At 44.5% G+C, this 21,241-nt stretch overlaps 1 protein-coding gene across 4 annotated transcripts in view; it reads left to right on the top strand.

Moving 5' to 3' along the window:
- FRRS1 (ferric chelate reductase 1) overlaps positions 1-21,241 on the top strand; it is a 730,440-nt gene that overhangs the window by 404,030 nt on the left and 305,169 nt on the right. For all 4 annotated transcript variants that reach the window (XM_069641539.1, XM_069641540.1, XM_069641538.1 and 1 more), the window contains exon 9: positions 12,920-13,030. In XM_069641539.1, the coding sequence (XP_069497640.1) occupies positions 12,920-13,030 (111 nt within the window). The remainder of the gene's footprint in view (positions 1-12,919; positions 13,031-21,241) is intronic.

Genomic DNA, 21,241 nt, shown 5'->3' with positions numbered 1-21,241 from the left:
CTCACCTCCAGGCTACTCCCACTGATTCCTTGGTTGGTACTCGCTGACCAAGCTGGCTTAATTCCTGGCCGCAACACGACGTTCGGAATCAGGCGGCTGGTGTCATGGCAGCGCTCAATTGTCTTCTCAGGCCGTTGCAGTGCTACTCGATTTCGAAAAGGCCATAGATTCTGTCGAGTGGCCTTTTCTCTTCGCAGTCTTGAGACAAATGTGCCTTGGAAACCACTTCCTCAAGTTAGTCTCCCTCCTCTATAACCAGCCCCTCTCGAGAGTTATCCTGGGCAGAACAGTGTCAGCGAATATAGAACTACAGGGAGGGACTAGACAAGGCTGCCCTCTCTCAGCCCTATTGTTCGCTCTGGTGATGGAGCCCCTGGCCTCCAATCCCGACAACTGGAAAGGGGCTGCTCCATCGGTCCCCATAGACTAATAATCTCCCTATACACTGAGGACATGGTCCTTTTCATCTGCAACCCGTCAGAACTTAAACTCCTGCAGGAGGTGGTCAAGTTCAGTATCCTCTCGGGTCTCAAAATCAACCACGCTAAATCTGTCATCTTCCCCATAACCCCCGAAACCAAAGAATTTGTGGATGACTATGGCTTCAGATGGGAAAACTCCCAAGTCAGATATTTGGGAATCGTAATGTCCAGAAACCCTCTAGACATCTTCCACGACAATTACGAGAAGGCAACAGAAATGCTACGTGACATAATAGACAGATGGAAGCTCCTTCCACTCAGTGTGGGGTGGTGCTTCCCTTGTAAAATGGTGATCCTGCCCAAACTTCTCTACCTCTTTGCGAACATCCCTCTTCTACTGCCACAACGATTCCTTCTACGCTTCAACAGTCTGATTCTTGAACTCATCTGGGCCGGCAAGCCCGCGAGAGTGGCTTACACAACACTGATCCAACCAGTCACAAAAGGAGGGCTAGCACTCCTCGACTTGGAACGCTACTACTGGGCTGCTCAGGCCCAGTTCCTCGGCCACTGGTACACAACACACTTCATCAGACCCCATGTCCAGATAGAGCGAGCCCTGATGACCTCCAACCTGCTGAGAGCAGCTATCATAGGCCACATGCAAATACCACACGCAACTCTAAATGTAGTACTCTCCACCTACGCTATATGGAAGAAAATGGCACAGAAGTGTAAAGTTGTGGTCAGATTCTCCCCCCCTCATCCCAGCGAGATTCGTCCCGGGAGTCCCACTGACCGCAGAAAGGGTCTATCGTCAATGGGCCAGCAAGCTACAGATTAACTCGCTAGGCGACCTATTCCCCGAGGGGACCTTCCTAACACCCCAACTTGCACGAGACCGAGTGGCCACCACCGCTCTGGATACCTTCACATATTTTCAACTTCGCCATGCTTGCCAATCACTTTTCCCTACGTTCCCGCTACAACCACCTACGTGGCAACTCCTACTTGGAGTGATCCAATCTCAGGGAGAGGGAAGGCTAGTGCCCACGATCTACAAAACTCTCTTGTCCGATACAACCCCCCAATCAACAGCGCCGAGAACGAGATGGGAGAGATGAAGACTGGAATTTCATCCTAAACCAGACCCAGAAGGTATCTCTTAACTCACGCTATAAACAAATACACTTCAAATACTTACACCAGGTGTACCACACCCTGGCAAAACTTAATAACATCGGCCGGAAATACCAGCGACATGTGAACTTTACAACGCTCCGACGGCAGACTTTATGCACCTGGCCTGGGACTGCCCATATACAAACCAATTTTGGCGCTCAGTGATAGAAAAGACATCCTCAATAATTGGCAAACAAATTGAACCCGAGCCCAAGGTTGCGCTATTAGGACTAATCGGGAACCTATCGACCTCGGTTCGGAAGCTCGCTGGACTGCTACTGGTGCTGGCACGCAGGAGAGTCGCTATGTCGTGGGGGCGAGGCTGTACTCCCTCCACAAAGATAGTTACAGGACATTGCCCTGTGCCAAAATACCAAATCAAACTTCATTAAGACCCTACCCCTGCTCGCAAGACCCCGGGACATATTGTCAAGGGTTTTGACCCATGTTGAATCAATAGACTGGGTAGATGTGGGGATGAGTTGTCGCCGCCCATTATTCTATCCCAGAACAAACTAAATCAATAGACTGGGTGGATGTGTGGATGAGCTATCGCCGCCCAAATTCACGCCAGAATCCACGAGAACTGCGCAGTTGGCACAAGACCACTCCAAAGATACAACCTTCTTGTGGGGTGTTCCACATCACCACTCTACTGTAAGGATGCCATCAAAACAATGTTAAGGAAGGGTCCTATTCTATCAAGCAAAAGACCACTCTATTGAAATGCAGTAATTCAAGACAGATCCCAAAAATGGATGCAGTACTGACAAATTCCCCAAGGCGGCGCTAGCGGACTAAAATCTGACAGGAGAACTGGCTGACAAAGGGACCTGAGTCAACTGGACTTCAAAGGTCTGTTGGTTAATTAAATAAATCTTAGCCACCTGCTGTTCCCAGAGGCCAAGAGGCTGGGCAACCTTAACACCTCAGAGATTCCCACACCAGGAGGCAGGATATCACATTACCCTGTTGATTGATTGAGGAGAGATTTCCAGGCAGCCTGCTGGAGCCCACACAAAAGGCTCTTTCAGTTGAAGGGGGTATGTTAATTTTGAGTGTTTCCTGTCAACAGCCCTCTGCCAGCAAGGAGAGACATGTGATCACTGACCCACCCAGACTTATGGAGGCGGACCCAAACACTTTGGGGAGTTGAATTGCAACAAATATATATTTTATAGAAACAGTGATTGTAACCAAATGACAGGAATGTACAACTTTGAGAGTCTTAGTATGGAAAATGCCCTCACGATTTGAGTCCAAACTCCGATTTGTACCATGTTCTGGGGCAAAACCCTGCTAATTATGAATATTGTAGACACTGTATTTCAGCTAGAGACATGGAAAGTTACTGGGATATATGTGGAAGGGAAATGTACCTTTGTATAATTTTTGATGAAAAACCAATGTTGCAAAACCCACTAAAATCGAAAATAAGTTGCCATTTTTGAATGCAAGCTCCTAGAAACGCCAGAGTCAGGACAGGGACTATCTTTAGTAATATATGATGTGTGTATGTGATGTCAAACCACTGTGTACCTGGGAAATATGTATTTGGATCAGGAATAGATTTGTGTGCACATTGACCAGGGGAGTGTCATTTCTGCAGGTCATAAAAATGACATCACTCTGACACACTATCCCTTCCCAAATCAGGGACCAAAGAATCTATTGACCTATCAAATCAAGAGAGGGGCAGGCTTAGTGATGCTAGCCTCTCCACCCACTTTTTAAAACACATAAAAAGAGACTGCTGGGACAGGTAGAGACATTCAATTCAATTTGCTGCGGAGCGTGCTGACCGGCGACTTCACATCCAGAGATCCAACACTTAGACTTCCAAGCTTAACAGAGACTACAGAACTTTGAACCAAGAAGGCCCACTGCAAGCAAAAGTATTCTCAGCAGGCCTTCAGAATCCAGCAAACCTAACCAAACTATTCAACAGCCGGGCGAGCTGTTTGAATTCTTTGCCAAGAACTTGTGCCGGAACCGCAGACCAGACCGCTGTGAGCAGAACCAGAGATCCGGATCGCTGTGAGCAGAACCGGTGCCTGATTGACCCGCCGAGCAGAGAGAACCGCCGCTGGACGTGTTGACCAGATCCGTGACGAGGCCCATTCATTTCAAAATTAGGAGTGAGTATCCGCCAGAACTGTGCAGAACCCAATCTCTTAGTTAAAATATTCTAATCCAAACTATTTTAACCTAAGTAGAACTGCCTCCTAGAAATCGTGTCATCTGTCATTCTACAGCTGTGAGCTGTCATCTGTCATTCTAAAGCTGCAAACTGTCACCTGTCATTGTGAGTTTACTTTAAATCCGAAAAACTACCTTTAGTAAATCGTCCGTATCTCTGGAACCGTTTGTCCTAGGAACGCGATTTAACTTTCCTCTGAAAGCTTAGAATCTAAGCTTTCCAAAAAGCCTAGAACTTCCTACTCCTTATACTTTTACCGCAATCACGATTTACGCACTCGTGAAATTTATTGCGATTTTGGCTCAATTTCTCCACTTGTTTAAATAGCAGCTCCATTCTTTCCTTTGTTAAAATCTGTTTGCAACCTGGTAATAACTCATAGAGCATTGCTAAAGTGAGCCTGAACTAATACCAACAAGCATCTCTCACTCACCCTGAATCTCTAGAGGGAATTAAAATCAGTTAGCACATTTTCCCATCCGTTGCCATCACATTTAAAAGCATTTTGGGCCTGTGTTTCAAACTTCTACCTGTTTCCTCTAAGCTTGCTGGGGGGGGAACTGAATTTCGTATTGTATTTGATTGCATTCCTGAGAACTGTGTGCTCCTCTTTCCATCTCCTTCCATTTCTTACATTGCATAGGGGGGGGTGAATTGCCAGAGAAAAAGTGATTCTTATCTTTTGCTAAAATCATATCAAGTATTTCTGTACTGCATTTTATTCCTCATTGCTTTTCCCTTGAAACCATAAAAGTATTTTTGCTACCTTATCCATCCTATACTAGCTCCTCATTGATTGTAAAGAACTGTGCTACTGTAGGATTACCTATTGCTGATTACTGCTCATATTCACAAGTGTACTATCCATTATCAATTTAAAGTGTGATATATATTTTAATTTTCTTGGCTCAGTGGGATTCTCAGAGAGGGGTGTTATACAAGGGTTCATCATCCAGATTATAACTTGCCATAAAAATATATAAATAAGGGTTTCCATCAGCATCCCAGACTAGGCATTGACTTAGCTGTAGTGTTGAAGTGAAGCCGCTTAACAATATGGGGTCCCTACAAAACCTACTTATTGTCAGCTCTAGCCACTGACCCTCCGCACAGCCCACCCTAGTGAACAGTCCTCAACCAGCTTCTTCACTCTCTCCAGTGAGAACTGAAACACACAAAACCGGCACTTTTATCACTGTCTTATCCTTTTTACAATATCGACGTGGGGGGTGGGAGGAAGATGGGGGTCACGTGGCGCATTGATACTTGTTTGTCTTATGGAAAAAACAAAATATATACATATATATTTTTTAATGTCAGTCGCTCCTTTATACTATTTGTGCTTCCAACCCTGGCAGGAGGGAATCATACACATTGACCACCTGCATGGAGTGCGGTCCACCAATGGTGGTAACTTTAATTTCGGTTGCCGGTAGATGTGTGCAATTTGTTATAAATCGTACAACAAATTCACTTATGATGCGGATTTACAAACCACCCACTGGTATCCCCTTTGTGCCTTCAGCGACCATGGCTTGTACAATTCTATGCCCATCCATAATTAGTTTGGTTTAGCCAGCACTCTTGCAGTAGGAAAACATTGTGGTCAAACAACAAATTATGACCCCGCCTTATCAATAAAGTGTCGAAAGCCACTGGTGTTCCATGCCAGGAGGTGTAGCATTCAAGGCCTATTCTGGGTATTACCCAAATTGACCTTTTACAATTGACCCTTTGTCCTAATTGACCTAATTATAGTGGTCCTAATTGACCTTCTGCACAATTGACCTTTATATTATTTTACTTGTTTTATATTTGTATTGTGTTGGTTTTGGATTATAAATAATATAAGGGGATTGGGTGGGGAGGTTGCTGCTGTTTTTGGATTGGGTGAAGGGTTTCAGGGGGTTCCCCCACCCCACATATATGTCCCAATTGACCTTTTAAATTAGGTTAATTCTCCCGAAGTCAATTGTGAAAAAGTCAATTAGTATACATCCCTATTCTGTGTCTTTTCAGGCAAGAATTCAGTTAGCCACCCCAATGCAGCTACCCGTTTGCTCATGTCTGCTTGTGTTGGGTAACAATTTGTACAGTCCAATTGGTGTGGGACTTTACAAGACGTATTTCTTGGTATTATGTAACCCACCTTTTAATATAGACCTGTACTACACAAGTTGGTATAGAGTGACTCAGCAGCCATGCTTATCTTAAGAGGGGTAATGTGAGCTGTAGAGCTGTACCAAGTAAACACTTACACACTTAAAATTATAGTATAAATATTTATTTATATATACACACAAGGATAATTGGACACTCTTTAAAAAGCAGCAACTAATAGTAACATTAATCCCAAAGTTAGAATTCAGTTCAACAAGAGCAATAAAGTAGGTGAGTAAACTTTTGCCAAGCTAAATCTATTCCAGCACACTGAGTGACGTCATTTGAGGTCCGTATTAGCACTTATTTGTGATCACCATTACAGTCTTGACTTTCAAGGAGGGACAAGTTAAAGTTAGATCCGAACATACTTTGCAAGTAGTAAAACAGTTAGATTATCCCAGAGGGATGTAGGCCGTCTTTTTATCCCAGCAATAATAGTATTCAACAATTAAAACCAGTAAGGGAACAAGCACTGCCGGGTCCTTTGACAAGCAAACTCAATGGGCCAGTTCAAACTTCTGATGCACTCTTCTTAGAACAATTTTTAAAATAGTCAGTTCAGTAGAAAATCACAGAAGCTCAAGAGGAGCCACCTTGAAGAAGCACAAGCTGGGAGGCCATGGCAGGTCGGTGGAGGTCAACGCAAAAGGGTTTCAAATAGTATTCCCCAAGCTAGGAAGCACCACAATTGGCAAAAAGTAGATGTACCCCAAGCCCCACAGTACCTAAGAATTGGTTCCAGCTGGATGCCTTCCTGTTGCAGTGTAGCAGACCCTTGTTCCTGGTCCTTGGTCGTGGTGACAAAAGGGCGGACGTATGGCAGGCTTCTGCGGCCGCACTTGAGAAAGGGACTCTGCAGCAATGGATTCTCCTTAAATCAGCGGCCTTTTGTGGTCTTGGCGCCCCTTTTCTTAGCGCCAAAGTAGAACAAACCACTCCGATTGGTAGTTACTTGATCCCTCAGTCCTGGGCTCTGGTGAAGGGGACTCTCGATGAAGATTTCCTGCTTCTGTAGGGTCCTCTGGATTCCACGAAGTTTTGGCCAGATTTGCACTTCCGAAGACAAGGCACTCAATGGTATCTAGTGTGAGTTTCACTGGAGTGCTGTTTTGCTGTTGGTAACTCTCCTCAGTGCGACCTCTGAGCCTCTATTCAAAGGCTTTGTTGGAAACAACGTTCCTGTTGGTGGAGATATTGAAGACACACCTCCAGGCCCAGGAGAGTATTTAATCATCGAGCATGCGCATCTGAGCCTGCAGGGAAGCCATATCGAGAATACTCAGCAGAAGATATCGGGAAAGATAGCGCACTGTACCCACTCCTGAAGACCAAGTCCATGCCCTTTTGGACAAAGATCAACATCTACAAGACAATCATCAGACCAACCCTGATGTATGCCTCCCAAGCATGGATGACCTGCCATGAGCGACACCGGAAGAGTCTTCATATTAGTCCAGAACAAGGCTCTGCGGATAAAGTCTGGCGCTCCAATCTTCACAAGGATAGCTGACCTTCACAGAGAAATCGACATAGAGATGTTGACAAACATCTAGCGAAGCGAAGCAAGAATTTCTGCCAAGGGCGGGATCTGAACCCAAACCCTCTGATCAGAAGACTCACTGCCACCACTGCAAACCCTTTTGACCGCTACCCGCGGCCCATCATGGGGAAGACCCTGTGAAACCAGGCTCACTGTGACAAGTTCACACAGACCATGAAGATATCCAATCCACGACTACACACTCAACATGAGAAGATGGAGTAATGAGGCTTAAGCCTCGGTATCCAAAAATCACTGCTGATGCTTACATTCTGTAAGCAAGAAGAAGAAAGAAGAGACCTGAGCGTGCCACTGCAATGCTGTTTTGCTATGTAGCTGAGCGACTCAAGGGCAGAGTAGTTGTGCACATCACTTTGTTTAGTAATAGTCTTGTAAAAACGTAAGTCCCAATCCGACTAGAAGGATTTTATATGGGTAAACCTTCATTTTAACTATAATCATTGTTCTTGTAATATTTCTTTGCAACTAGTTTGTCATGCACATTCATAGATGCATTGTTTTACGTCTTCAGATCAGGCAGTAGCAATGGTTTCCTCTTGTATCTCTACCTGTACTACTTGCCAAACATTTCCATGAGCTGTGTGGGTGAAAGCAGAGGGACAGGCTACTGTGCTTTTCCCATTTTTTGTTGAGAGCATTTTTACTCCCAAGTTTGCTTTTGTTTTGGAGTATTTATCTATATTTAGGGTCTAAAGTGGTTTATACATCCATTATTCTTATTATTATTATCTGTAGGGCAAGACTTTTTGATTCCTTAAATATCTGTGGCGATGTGCTGATGGGTTTTAAAATGCCCTGCTCTTTGAGTGAAGCCTCTCTGGGCCTTTTCCTGGCCTAATGCAGACATTCATGTTTTTTTTTCTATTCACAAAGACTCTTTTTACGTCTTCGTAGTCTCGCTCCCCTCTAAGTTGGCGTTTCCTCGATCGGGCCTTATGTAGTTTAATGGAACTAACTGTCCTTGGAATGCTGCATTTATTTGTCAGAATTTAAGATTTTTGGTTAACCTTATTCGTAGTATCTAGGCATGTATTTTACCAACTTTCATTTCATGGTACCTTTTGTCGGTACATCGCTATTGAGAAAATAAACACTAGCTTTATTAAAATAAGTTCATGTAAAATACACTGATTAGGCTCCATGAACTGCTTACGTGAGCATAAATCTGCCTCATAAATGATAACTCACAACTCATATTGTTTATCTAATATGTTCAAAGCATCAACATATACTCTACTTGTTCATCTTATTAAATCTTAATATGTACACTTGTTTGTTCTTGTTGGCAAAGCTTCACATGGTAGCATGGCAACTGGGAATGGTCCTCTTGTCGCATAGGTAAATATGTGAAGGTAAAGTTAGTCAGAATTCCATTCACTCTGCTTGTATTTATGGCTAATGACGAGTACACACACTGGGACTGCCTTATACATATTTAATTCTTAACCTCAATCATATATGTATGATCTATTGCAAGCAACAAATCTCCTACAACTTCTGAGCGGAAGTTTTCGAATCCCCAAAATACCCAAATTATAGGATCTAGATAGACCCTTTATTGCAGACTAAATAACGATTTAAAGTTAAATACATGGTTCCCTTCTCCTGACCCCTTCCATCAGGGAGTATCCTCAGGCCAGTATATTGTCCCCATTCTCCTGAATACTGACTATATACCAATAAACCAAAAAGGCCCTGGTTTTTATTTGCTTCTCTGTAGGGTTTACCAGTCACCTAATATCTGGCTAGTATTTCGTTACTGTTTGGCATAGGCCTGGTAAACTTCCTTTCTCTACTCCTTCAATGCTAAGGTGTAGGGGCAGCCAAAATAGCGCTGCTAGCATCTCCCTTGGCATTTACCCTAAAAGGGGCCGCCTTCATTACAACATGCAGGTATTAAGTATAGGGACGAATCACCATGGCACTTCCAGAAAAGAACAGTTAAAACTAAAATCTGATAAGGGTGTACTAAAGGTGCTAATTCAACACCAGATAGGGGGGTAAAACCTACCACCTTTGAGAGTAAAGAAAGGGGGCGACTGGCATCTGCTAGGCGGGGGGGACAACAAGGGTTGTAAAAGAACTCACTGGGAAGGGAAAGGGTAGAGATGCATTCCATGTCCAGTCAGCCCAAGGGAGTTTTTCTAAATAGCACAGGGTTTCCCCACCATTCGGGAAACCCTGAGGGCAGGCCCAACCAGGGAAAACCCGATCTGAAACACAGGACCATCACTCCGGGGGCTAGGTAGGAGGGAGACTGAGCACAAGCAGCTCGTAACGGGCAAACCGAAGCAGTCAGAACAACACTGGGTGATGTAATTACAGGACGGTCAGCCAATCCAGCAGTCACGCAGGGTATATGGGAAATGGACCTGAGCCAGTGTACCAGTCACATGGCCACCCGTGCCCATCGGCAGGTGGCTATGGGAAAGGGACACTGGACAAAGTGGAGTTCCTGGGAGAACCAATCGGATGCTAAGTCACTCTGCTGTGGGGAGGTGGCCAGCCTTCAGAGTATCCACCACAGGGCTTGCGAAGGTCGTCATCTAGCAGGTGTTGTGTGAATGTCTCCTTTCCCACCAGAAGCAGGGTGTCTTGTGTCCCATTCTCAATGGTGCTGACCAATGGTAGTGTATTAGCGTTCCGGCGGTCAGCACAAATGTTATTTTACTCATTGCTAATTCTTCCGGGGTGGTCTGAGAATTGATGTAGCGCCACATGGGGAGGTGATGTGTTGGGATATTGTTGAACTGTTTGCTCCAATCGTGCCTTATTAACATACGTTTAGCACCAAGGATACAATTTAGACTAGCTAATGACATGTCTGAGAAACATCAAAACTTGTGAACAAACCAAATTGCAAGTGTTTCAATGAGTTCCGACCATTGTGTTCTATGGTATAAAACTAATGCTGTGCATTCAGATGTCGGCTCTCATCAATCAGATCTGTTACACTGTTCTGTTTGTTTTTGCTTGCCCAGCTGTTTAACAAGCATTGCTTCTTGCTTGGTGTGCCCCTTTTTCGAGTACTTGTTTTTATGGTGTTTTTGGAGAACCACTGAGTTCAAGGGCTTAGGCTCATGTTGAGGACAACTATAGTGACAAAGCACCCGAACCCTGAAGCCTATAGAGCTTTTTAAATGTAAATGTGTGGTTGTATACAGTCTGGTACAAATGTGATCTACTTTTCAATGTTAATCTGATATATATTTATAGTGTAACATTAAAAAGTAGATTACATTTGTGCTAGTCTGCATATATACCTACATAATGCTTTGGATGACAACTTAACATGATGATGCTGTATCTGGGGTTGCCTCGGAATTTACCAATATAAATTACAAAAGTAGTCAAAAAGGAGCGTACGGCGGTGCAAGAAAGTAACAGTTTTATTCAGGGCCCAGACACATCTGGTAAATTCAAACCAATTGCGGAACAGAACTTCGTGAAAAGGCGCTGTCAAAGAAACATCCCTGAATGTAAATGTAAGACTTTTATAATAGTAAAGCTGAATGATATTGGTAACATTGCAACCTGAAACAATCTCCTGACACCAAGCTGATTGGTGATCAGACCCTTATAGAAAAGTGTATTAATTAAAATATTTGAGACGACCAGCGGAACTTTAATCATCTGCCCTGGTTGCCTCTTCTCTGTTCGCATGGGAAGCGCTTACCACCATGTCACTGCCAGAGCCTTGAACCACAGACTCACTGCTACAGAAGTGTTGCATATCAAGGACACTCTAACCCTTATCCCAGGGAAAATGTACTATGGGGCAATTTGATACCGCTGTGGTTCTTTTCGGCCCCATTAGAAAATTGTATTTTACAAGTGATTTCGAATTATAAAATGGTCATGCATTCATTATTCGTTGGCGGAACCTGTAAACGCTAATCTGTGACCTCGAAAATAGCAGCCATTGTATACTTCTTTCAGCACTGGCATGGGACCGCGGACTGTGCACTAAATCACAAGCCCCAGCGGCTTTTTCTGCACACGAAAAGCTAACACGTTTTCTGCAAAAGCAAGCTTTTAAGGCCGATTTACTGTGTTTTTCGTTCTACCACTAAGTTTGATTATATTTACCTCTGCCTGCCCCTGCATGGATTGTTTCACAGAGATCATAAAGAGCCCCCCCTTTTACAGTGCTACCCTCACAGCTAAGTGCGTTCCTTTATACCGTGTTGAACTTACATCCTCATTACAATGCAAAGCATTTATTACACAAACAACCTCTTAGAATTGATTACAGAATGGGGTGCTCAAGGGCTAGTTGGCTTTGCTCGCATTGCTACAAACTGGCAGATTCCTCAAGAATATATGACAAACGGTTTTCAAAACTTTGTCAGCTATTCTCGGACTATGGTATTCAAGTTCCACTTGTCATTATTGCTCTTCCCTACCTTGTGTCTTAAGGATTAGCTATCCTGACCTTTCATTTCCAGCAGCCCTATAGATCCGGGGTGTGTCACACTTTTACTCCCTTTAAAATAGGCCAATACTCCCAGAAAATAAAAATAGGGAGTAAAAAGACTCCTTAAAAAAAAAATAGAAAACCTACATAGAGGAGCCGGTGAACAACGCAGCTCTATGGCTATGTTTGAACCGGTAGTATATGTACTCCCACAAGAAGAAGCATCTCTTATTACTGCCCAATCTGAAGAAGAAAAATGTATCTTAACATTGGGCACTTTGAAACACAATTTACTTGATGTATACGTGCCTTACAAATGCACAATAAAATTAAATAAACATGTACAAGTAACTAGATGCAAAGAAACATCTATTATACAATTTCTATTTTTTAGTGACATTTTTTTTATTTGTTTATAAAATGCTTGCATTGGGGAATGGGACAGACTTATTTTACTAACTAAAAATCATTTTCCTTGGAACTTCAAAAAATATGTAGTATATTATTCCCACTTCAAAATATTATCTGGAGTCCTCAATCCCAGTGTTTGTTTATGTTGGGTACTGCTTTCTCAATGTTCTTTTGAGAACTGTGATTTTCAGTTTGGTGCTTAAGTTTACTTTCACAAGACGGTTCTGACCAATAGTCCCTTTTTCAAGTTTTTCTGAGTACTTTGATTCTAGTTCCACCAGGCAGTGGTTCACTTTTTTTTTTGGAGACTATGGTCTCTAGTCCTTCGCTATGTTACAGTGACAATGCTTCTTTTCATGCAGAATATGGCTATCCAAACAATCAAGATATTTATGTGAAAGTTACAACATGTGTGCAGTATCAAATTGTTTACATTTTTGCTTCCTTGTCTTTATGAACAGAAAATGTAGATGAACAAACATCTACTGAATGTATAGTTTGATAGTTAATGCAATGTGTAACTCCTGCAAAAGATCATTAATATGTTTCCTTCCATGTTGCAGGTCTCATTTCAAGGCATAATCTCCAGCCCTTGATAACCAGCAGTAAATACAATATCAGGTTTCCTGAGACTGTGGGTGGATCTCGCTCACCACTCATCATAAAGGCTCACGGTAAGTTTCACACTTGCATTCCTCACATTAAAAAAAAAAGTGACTTCAGACTACATACTCAATGGAAAAAAGAATTTCTCTTAGAGAACTGTCTGTCCATTTTGGCTGTATTTACAAACTATGACATAGTATCATAATCTGCTCGGGACACATAGCTCCACCATACTTGCTGAACCTTTTTAAAACATACGTTTTTATCAAAGATTGTGTAAACACATTTTAGATTGTATTCTCTAACTTAGTACTGGGAAGTTTAAGATTTGAATCCCTGACTGATGTGGTGCCTCCACACCTCATTTTAATTCAACTTGCAAAGCTCTACTTGCCTGCCGCTTTGTCTGTTTAGCCTCTAGAATTAAGCAATAAACCCCCGATCTGCAGGGACCTATAGGTAATTCCCCAGGGCCCATAGTTACAGGCCCGAGGGAAGCCCCAAGGCATTACCTGACTCGGTAATGCCCCTGCAGCAAGGGGCTTATTGCTATTAGTACCCTGGCCCGCTAATATTAACAAAAATGGCCGCCAGGGACAGAAATGTTCCCAGCGCGTTCGCTCTCAAACGGACCAAAAAGAAGGTAAGTGGGGTTGGGAGGGTGGGGAGTGGATTGTTTGGGGGGGGGTACGGGAGAGAAAAAAAACACTTACCTGAATCCCCGGTGGGGGGAGGATGGCAGCCTCCAGTCATGTAGTTGCTCGGAGCTGGGATTACCCTGGTCCGAGCCTCATCATTGGCTGAGGGGCTGCCAAACCCCCCCCCCCCTGCCGGGGATGTGAAGGAAGCTTAAGATTGGAGAGATTCTGCGTTGGGTAAAGCCCCGGCGAGAGCCAATCAGATTGCGTGTAACAATCAGATTGTCTCTCGCCGGATACTAATTGTGCTTAAATGTCTTCCTCAAACATAGGCCTGCTGAGCTCTTTTCATGACATAAATCTTTATTTCTCTGTCGTCTTGCTCTCCCTCCTTTCCAAATGGTTGGGACACCTGCATCCGGAGGCAGGTCGGAAAAAGCTGGCTCTAAAAGGTAGCTACATGATTGGACTACATCGCGCGCGTCCCTCCGCATTCCAGTCCCTCTCTTCACCCCTTCATCACCAACCGCCCACATCCAGTGCCATGACATCCCTTTTTTGGTGTCACTTTTTGGTTGTCCATCTTTCAATTGGATTAGTGTATTCATTTTTTCTTCAACTCGGTGCCTCCCTCTGATGCTTGCCATTTACTACGGGATTCAAGCAATGCATCCATGATTGGAAACCGTTCTCAGAGGCTGACCCTCATTATGCCTGCGCCCAATGCTTGGGAATCTTATCACCCTGTGAGTCTTCTGTTGTGGAATTCACCCGAGGTGTCTATGCAGACATCTTCTTTTCAAGTCACAGCTTGGACCAGTACCAAAGGCAACCGAAGGCTTTGTAAGAACCATGAAGGAGGCCGACATTGGTAGGAGGGCGACGTACCTGCAGGTGGGGGGGTAAGTGTTTTGGCACCAGGCCTCGGTACCCAGGTGAAGACTGCCACCCGAGTTCCGGGGTCTTGACCGGACTGTTCAGTGGGAAAAACTGGGCACTTAAACCTGCGAGTACCTCTGGCTGGGAAACGTATCTCTTGGTGGTGTGAAAACGCTAGTACCTCTAGTGGCAAAGGATCTGAAAAGGTCCACCTTGTACCGGAAGATTTGTTCACTTCAGACAAAATCACTACAGTAACGGGAAAAAGCTCTTCTGCCCCTGAAATCAACTCTACAGGCAAGATTAGCCATAAAGAGGCAAATGCCTCCAGGGTTGAATCTGTACCGACTATTTTCCCTGTGACCTATTGGTTAACAAATCGGCTACTGCAGTTTAATCTTCCGGTGCTTCGGTACCGAAGAAAGGTGAGGAAAGTTCTCCCAAGAGGCACAAACATTCTCTGTCGGTACCGAGCTCGGTACAAGCTCTGCTGAAGAGGCACAAAAGAAGGAAACCTACGGACAGATGCACCATAGCGGCAGCAGCATCGGTACCGGTGAAAGGGACCCCTAGGGGACCCTGACGTCTATGGAAACAAGGCGAGTCACCACACACGATAGAGATGCGAGACACGAGGTTGTATTCCCAAAGCTAGGGTTTTATTGCAAAGCAAAAGTCTCAGTTGGCCAACTCGGTCTCACGCCCCGCGACGTGGATCTCTAGACCTCGAGGGACGCAAGAGCGTGAATTATGTACATCAGTTACATATATACAAAATGCATATCAAACAATCAGCTTTGAACTTGGTTTTGATGATTGACATCTCCGACCACTATGACACCTTCAAACATCTATTCTAGTAACAATTTGCAATTTGTGAGTGCGAAGGCATCTTTCGGTTATTGAATAGAAAACGGCGCTTCTGTTCTTGGAAGCGAACTACATACGGGGGGAGTTGCATTCCGGACCTTGCTATCTATCAGGTGCTATTCGCGTCCTGGGAGCCGACATGCTCTAGCGGGCTCAGCAAAGGGGGGCCGTAAGAAAAGCATAATTCAAGCCCTTTAGTAGTAGTATTCTAACATATTCTACCATATAACGAGACTGGCTGGCAGCTGTGAAATGATTAAATGCCCTGCAGCTCTGCTTCAAGGCTACATTCGGGATGGAGCCGCGCATTCTTCCTGGCGCTGCCTACGTTTGTGTTTCAGCTAACTCTTGTTATCCTCACGGCCCTGCAACCTTGTCCTTTTCACATACAGATAACAATGTTTCACAGTCGAGCAGTGTAAGCGGAAAATAACTGCGAAGCAATAGGAACAGAAAGCAATGAGCAATGGTTAGAAAACAAAATGGCGAGTCTTGTTACATCAAAATGGCCGTTCATTGGCAAACTCGAAAACCTATATTTTGTCATATTGTGCATGAGACGGTTGGCCCACGGCCACCAAAATGCATTTGCGGTTTCAAAGTAGAGGTATCTGTATTTCTAGACTGACACCGGAAAGTCAAAATCAGCCTTTTAGCCTCGTTTTAGACTTTTGAGGATTTTGATTAGTCAAAATGCTTCACTGTGCCACCTGCAGAATTTTTGGGCACTCAAGTGAGACCTAAGACTCAAGAAATGTATCCCCAATATTCTCCTGAGACTGAGGCGATTTTGTCGGAATCTACTAAATCGAATCTGCAGTTTGTGTTGACCAAGATACAGGTACCCAGACCTGTTGTATTGAACATTTACAATCCTGCTCAACAATCATCCAGGATTAACTCTTCAACATCTCCTTTGAGAGGGGAACCATCATTTATGGCTGAAGAGATTACTAATACAGTCCTGGAGACTGTTTCCAGAAGCCTTAGCCCAACATATCAAGGATACGATGGGGTCTACTGAACCTCTTCAAGGAGCGGATCCCAAGGAGCCAACTCCATTACCAGCATCAATTACAGTTGAAAGAGAGGGTGCTACCCCCTCCTAGCAAGAAATAAAAAGTGTTAAAGGACACAGATTCGGAGTAAGATGACAATAATTAATCTGTTTCTCCTACAAAAATGTACCATGCCATCGTGGCAAATGCCATGCAGGGCTTAGAGATTACTCCAAAAGACAAACCTGAGTCAGCAGGGTTTTTTGGGAAATTGGCTTCTTAACAAACCATGTCTCCATTGCCTCTGGAACTGTCTGTAAACCACATTCTGATCCTCGTGAATCCAAAGCTTTAGATGTGAATAGAAGGTCCCTAAAGAGGAAACCTTTGCTCTGATGGGAAATCTACCTGCACCGTCTTCTGTAGTCTCTGCAGCTTTAGGTATTGAGGGTAAAGTGCCTGCAGCTTTTCCTGCTTCAGTGCTGGATAAAAATGCTAAAGCCTGAGAGGCACAAGGTTAAAGGTCTTATACCAATGCTTCGCTACAACTCAGGCAGGTCAATACGGCTACGGTTTTAGCCGGTTTTAATATCTGGATCATTTTACAGAGATGCTTCTGCAGGAAACTCGAGATGAATTTTCCTTCTCGGTCTCAGATGATAGAGGGGCTACGATACAACCACTGCAGGTGGTCAAAGATCGAACACACTGCAGCAAGATTTGTAACCAGTGCAGCGTGCATGCGTAGATGTTGGGCAGAATTGCATGCAGTACCCTCTGGAACCACCACATACAAGTAGGACTACAGGTGTAAGCAAAACCAACCTTTGGTATAAGTCTGTACTACACAGTTTTGTGGTAGCGAGCTGAGCAGCCAGGCTTATCTCAAGAGGGAATGAGAGCAGTAAAAGGATGTTACACAGAGGTCTTACAATCACAGTGGTTCAAGTAGACACTCTTGGTTTCTTCATAAAACCCTTATTAATGTATTACACAATCATTTAGAAAACATTCACCAGAAGGAGGCACCTTAATATTATACACACACACTTCAATACCTAACCAATGAGTTTCTGAACAAATTAGGCTCCCCTGAAATGAGAGCAAAATGGCATTTCAGTTACTTTCAATGGGAGTAAAAAGGCACAGGTTAGCTGTATAGATCACAAATACGTTCTTAGGCAATGCAAATAGTTTTAGTTCACTAGAGGACTAGATTCAGTTCAATAGGCCTAGGCCAAAGTCAATGGACTAGTGTCTTGGTTAGGAAAGAGCAGTTCTTGAACTAAACGGTAAAGTCTTTGCCAATGTTCTGAGAAGTAGTTTGTACGAAAAAGAATCATATGTTGGGTCACAAGCGGATTAGGCCCTCAAGTGGGGAAAGTTCCACGAACTTTCACTGCAAGAGGTACGTTCTCTCAATTGGGTTGGCACAGTACATTAAGTGAAGAACAAGATGCAGCAGAAAACGTTGGTTCCTGGCAGTTCCTGCTGATCTCGCTGTTCCTGAGCCTCAGTCGTGGGGACAAGAGGGAGGATGTCTGGGGGGAATTCTGCACTGCACAGGATTATCGAAAAACATTGACAAAATGGAGTCACTTCAGTTCCAGTAGCTGTAATTCAAGCACACAAGCTGGTGTCCCTCTCTCTGGTGAATCCTAACCTGCTTCGAGAATGGTATCCAGGTGGCTTACGAGTTGATTGGTCCCACCAATTCAAAGGAAGAAGTTGTCCTTGAAGGGGCTTCTCTGTCGAGATGAACTTGGCAATTCGGACCTGCAGCAGGGCTTCACCGGGCAAACCAACGGTCCAGGAGTTGCAGCAGCCGTCCTCTTCCAGCTCGTCTTTGGTTCTTTCGTTCCAGTGGTCGACTCTGCTTCCCAATCCAAGAGACGTGCCTTTTAAACAGTTTTCTACCTTTCATCCCAGCCTAGCTGCCACTCACCCAGCAGGGTGGCTGTTCTTGCCGGATAGCCAGCCAGCCAATCACGCCAGAGTGCATTTGGGTCTCCTAAGAGACGAAGCATAGGGAGTTTCGGGCACCTCCCTCACTTCCTGGCCACCTAGACACTCAGACGCCAGAGGCAGTCTTCAGTCCTGAAGCCGGCCAAAGGCATAGAAACAAAGAGACCAAACCTGGTTCGATCGCGCAGGTACAAACACTAGAAGGACCTTTCCAAAAAGAAATTGCAAAAAAAGACCGGGACCTGTTAAAACAAAGGGGCTTAAGGCGCCATCTTGAAAAACATGGCTCCCGCGATTTTTAGTTACCGGTGTTTGCGGTCAGGAAAAATAATGGTAGTCCGTTGTAAAACCACTGCTACCAGCCATTTCGATAGGAAAGGGGTAGCATTTGAGTGCACCATGAGTTTCAAGACACAGGGGATACTGGGTAGTCCCTCCAACACTCTATAGGAAGATAGTGTGTGCTGGTTCTAGGAATTTAAAAAGACTAGTAAAGTCAATTTAACCTTACATTCTCTGGGAAACAGTAGTTCATCCCAGAGAGGGTATTTAAACATTTGGGAAGTCTAAAAGACATCCTTGTGCCTCACTGCAGTGAGGGTGCTGTGTAACACACATAATAAAGATGATGCCTATGGAGTTGTCTAAAACTCCATAACCAAAAAAAATAAACTCAGAAAACAGATTAAACAAGTTCATACTCCCAAAGTTCAGCAAAAGAGCTGGGGGTCTCAGGTAGAGAGGAATTGGCACATTTTGAGAATTATCCCTAAAAGTAGACCTGCATATTTATCAGTTAGGTCCTTGCATCAGTATATTCAAGACAAGGTTGAAGAAGCTTCAACTCTATCCATACCTGGATGATTGGCTTTTAAAAGCGCAATCCCTGAAGGAAGTGTTGCAGAAGGTGCAGTTTACATGCGGCACGTTGCATGGCCTGGGCTTCTCTATAAACTTGGCCAAGTCAAAATGAATCCCATCTCAAAGGATTCAATTAATTGGAGCAGTAATATATACCACTCTAAAAAAAAAAAGGCCTTTCTGCCTTTTAGCCATGATTTCAACAAGTAATCACAGTTTTCATGACACATCAGTCTGTCGGCCTGGTGGTACCAAAGGCTCTTGGGGCTGATGGCATCATGCATCCATCTGCTACTCTTTGTGACACTTTGAATGAGAACTATTCAATGGCATCTTGCCAGCAACTGGAATCAGCTGTCAGAGCGACGGAGCATGGAAATGCTGGTGCTGAATCATATTTGAGAATCCCTAATTGGTGGAGGAATTCACACAATCTATTGATTGGGTTTCCCTTTCAACCCCCTCTACATCAAAGACCAGTCTCAGTCTTAGAGACGTCAGAGATGTTAGTTGAAGAGGACACCAAGGTGCTTAGTGGAGAGGGAGAGAAAGAGACCCAGGTTGTCACGGAGACGATTGAGCAGGATGGCATGGTTGACTGTGTAAAAGCAGAGGGAGAATGAGGACAGAAGGAAGATTGGAGATCAGATCTTCACGCGTGTTCAGGAAAGCAGTTTCTTTGCGTCTGGTAGATCTGAAGGCAGACTTGTGATCATTGAGACAACTATGCCTGGGATACTCTCTTGCCAGGGCTTTCTCATATAACTACACTCTCTCTAAATATGGATGCAGGTCCCAGACTTGCACGGTTTCTCAGGCCGCAACCTTTTCATGCATTCAACATCCAACTAGTTGGAGACCCTTCTTGCAACAGTCTTTCTTCCAGGGCATTTTGCCCTTCCCAAACAGCCTGATCGGCTCTTTCCTCAGTGCACTGCAATCCCCCCGAAGAGCCCCAGCATCCCACCTTCCCCAGCTGGGCTCACATGCTGTGTTTGGCTGCTTCTCTCTTCCTCACATCGTACCATGAATGATGCAGTTCGCCGGTTGGTTGTGAAAATGATCGGCCTCGTCTCTGCTCTCCATCTGGTCACAGCATTTGAAGGGCAGCCTCTTGCTCTCAGCCCTGGCATGGCATGGCATAGCACCGGCTAATCCATTCCTTCCCCTCAGGGACGCCGGCAACCCCTTAGTATCACGTAGCGGTTTGCCTGCTCCTTCCCCTTCCCCATACTTTGCCTGCCGCCAGGTTCTCCTTGAGCTTCTTTCGACATGCACTGCCTGCTCGTGTCAGGTATCTCTCTCCTTCCATCTTCAGCTGTGGGGAATTTAAATGTCCTGGCATTGCGTGTCTCCTTCCATCAACTAGAGCGGTGTGTGATCTTGAGTGCTCTAGTGATCTTCATAATTCCGTTCCTCCTCCTCCTCCTCCTCCTCATCCCAGTAGTTCCAAAGGACACGTATGAAAAGGGATTGATGGTTCGTTTTTTTCATTCTATTTTCAGGATATTGTAGCATGCCATTGGGCAAGCCTTGAAGGTTGTTGTAGGGGGTTACCACAATATGCCATCAAGGCATGGGTTATGGAGGGGGTATCCCTAAAAGGAAAAGGGGCATACTATGCCTGGTCTGACGCCTGACATCTCGAACTATTCCCCCCCCCCCCATGTGGTCCTCCCTCATAGCCGACCCCAGGGTCGGGATCAGGTAGCTGCTGCGGTCCCCTCTGGGAAAGGAGTGAGGACATCAGATATATCACAGAAGCAGTATTGTAGTACCTGGCAGAGGTTTTGCCATTGGACTTTAGGTCACAATTTAAATCCCTTGAAAGCTTCAGTTGACTGTCTTTTATGGTATCGGTGGGAGTGAAGGTCGACACTTGCAAACATTATTTGTCGGCAATGGGTGCCTACTTGAAAAGAGAACAAATACTTTTCTGTATCAAACGAGGCAATCCGGTGCCATTTTAAAAGCCTCCTTCATTTGTATCCACCCTTTCGCAAGACTACACTGCAGTGGGATTCTGTCAGCGTTAATGTACTGTTGGGGATAATGCTCAGAAATGTGC

Source organism: Ambystoma mexicanum, chromosome 1q (assembly GCF_040938575.1).
Source record: "Ambystoma mexicanum isolate Mex_15411 chromosome 1q, UKY_AmexF1_1, whole genome shotgun sequence".
Taxonomy (NCBI): Eukaryota; Metazoa; Chordata; class Amphibia; order Caudata; family Ambystomatidae; genus Ambystoma; species Ambystoma mexicanum.
This window is presented reverse-complemented; position numbering and strand designations above follow the sequence as displayed.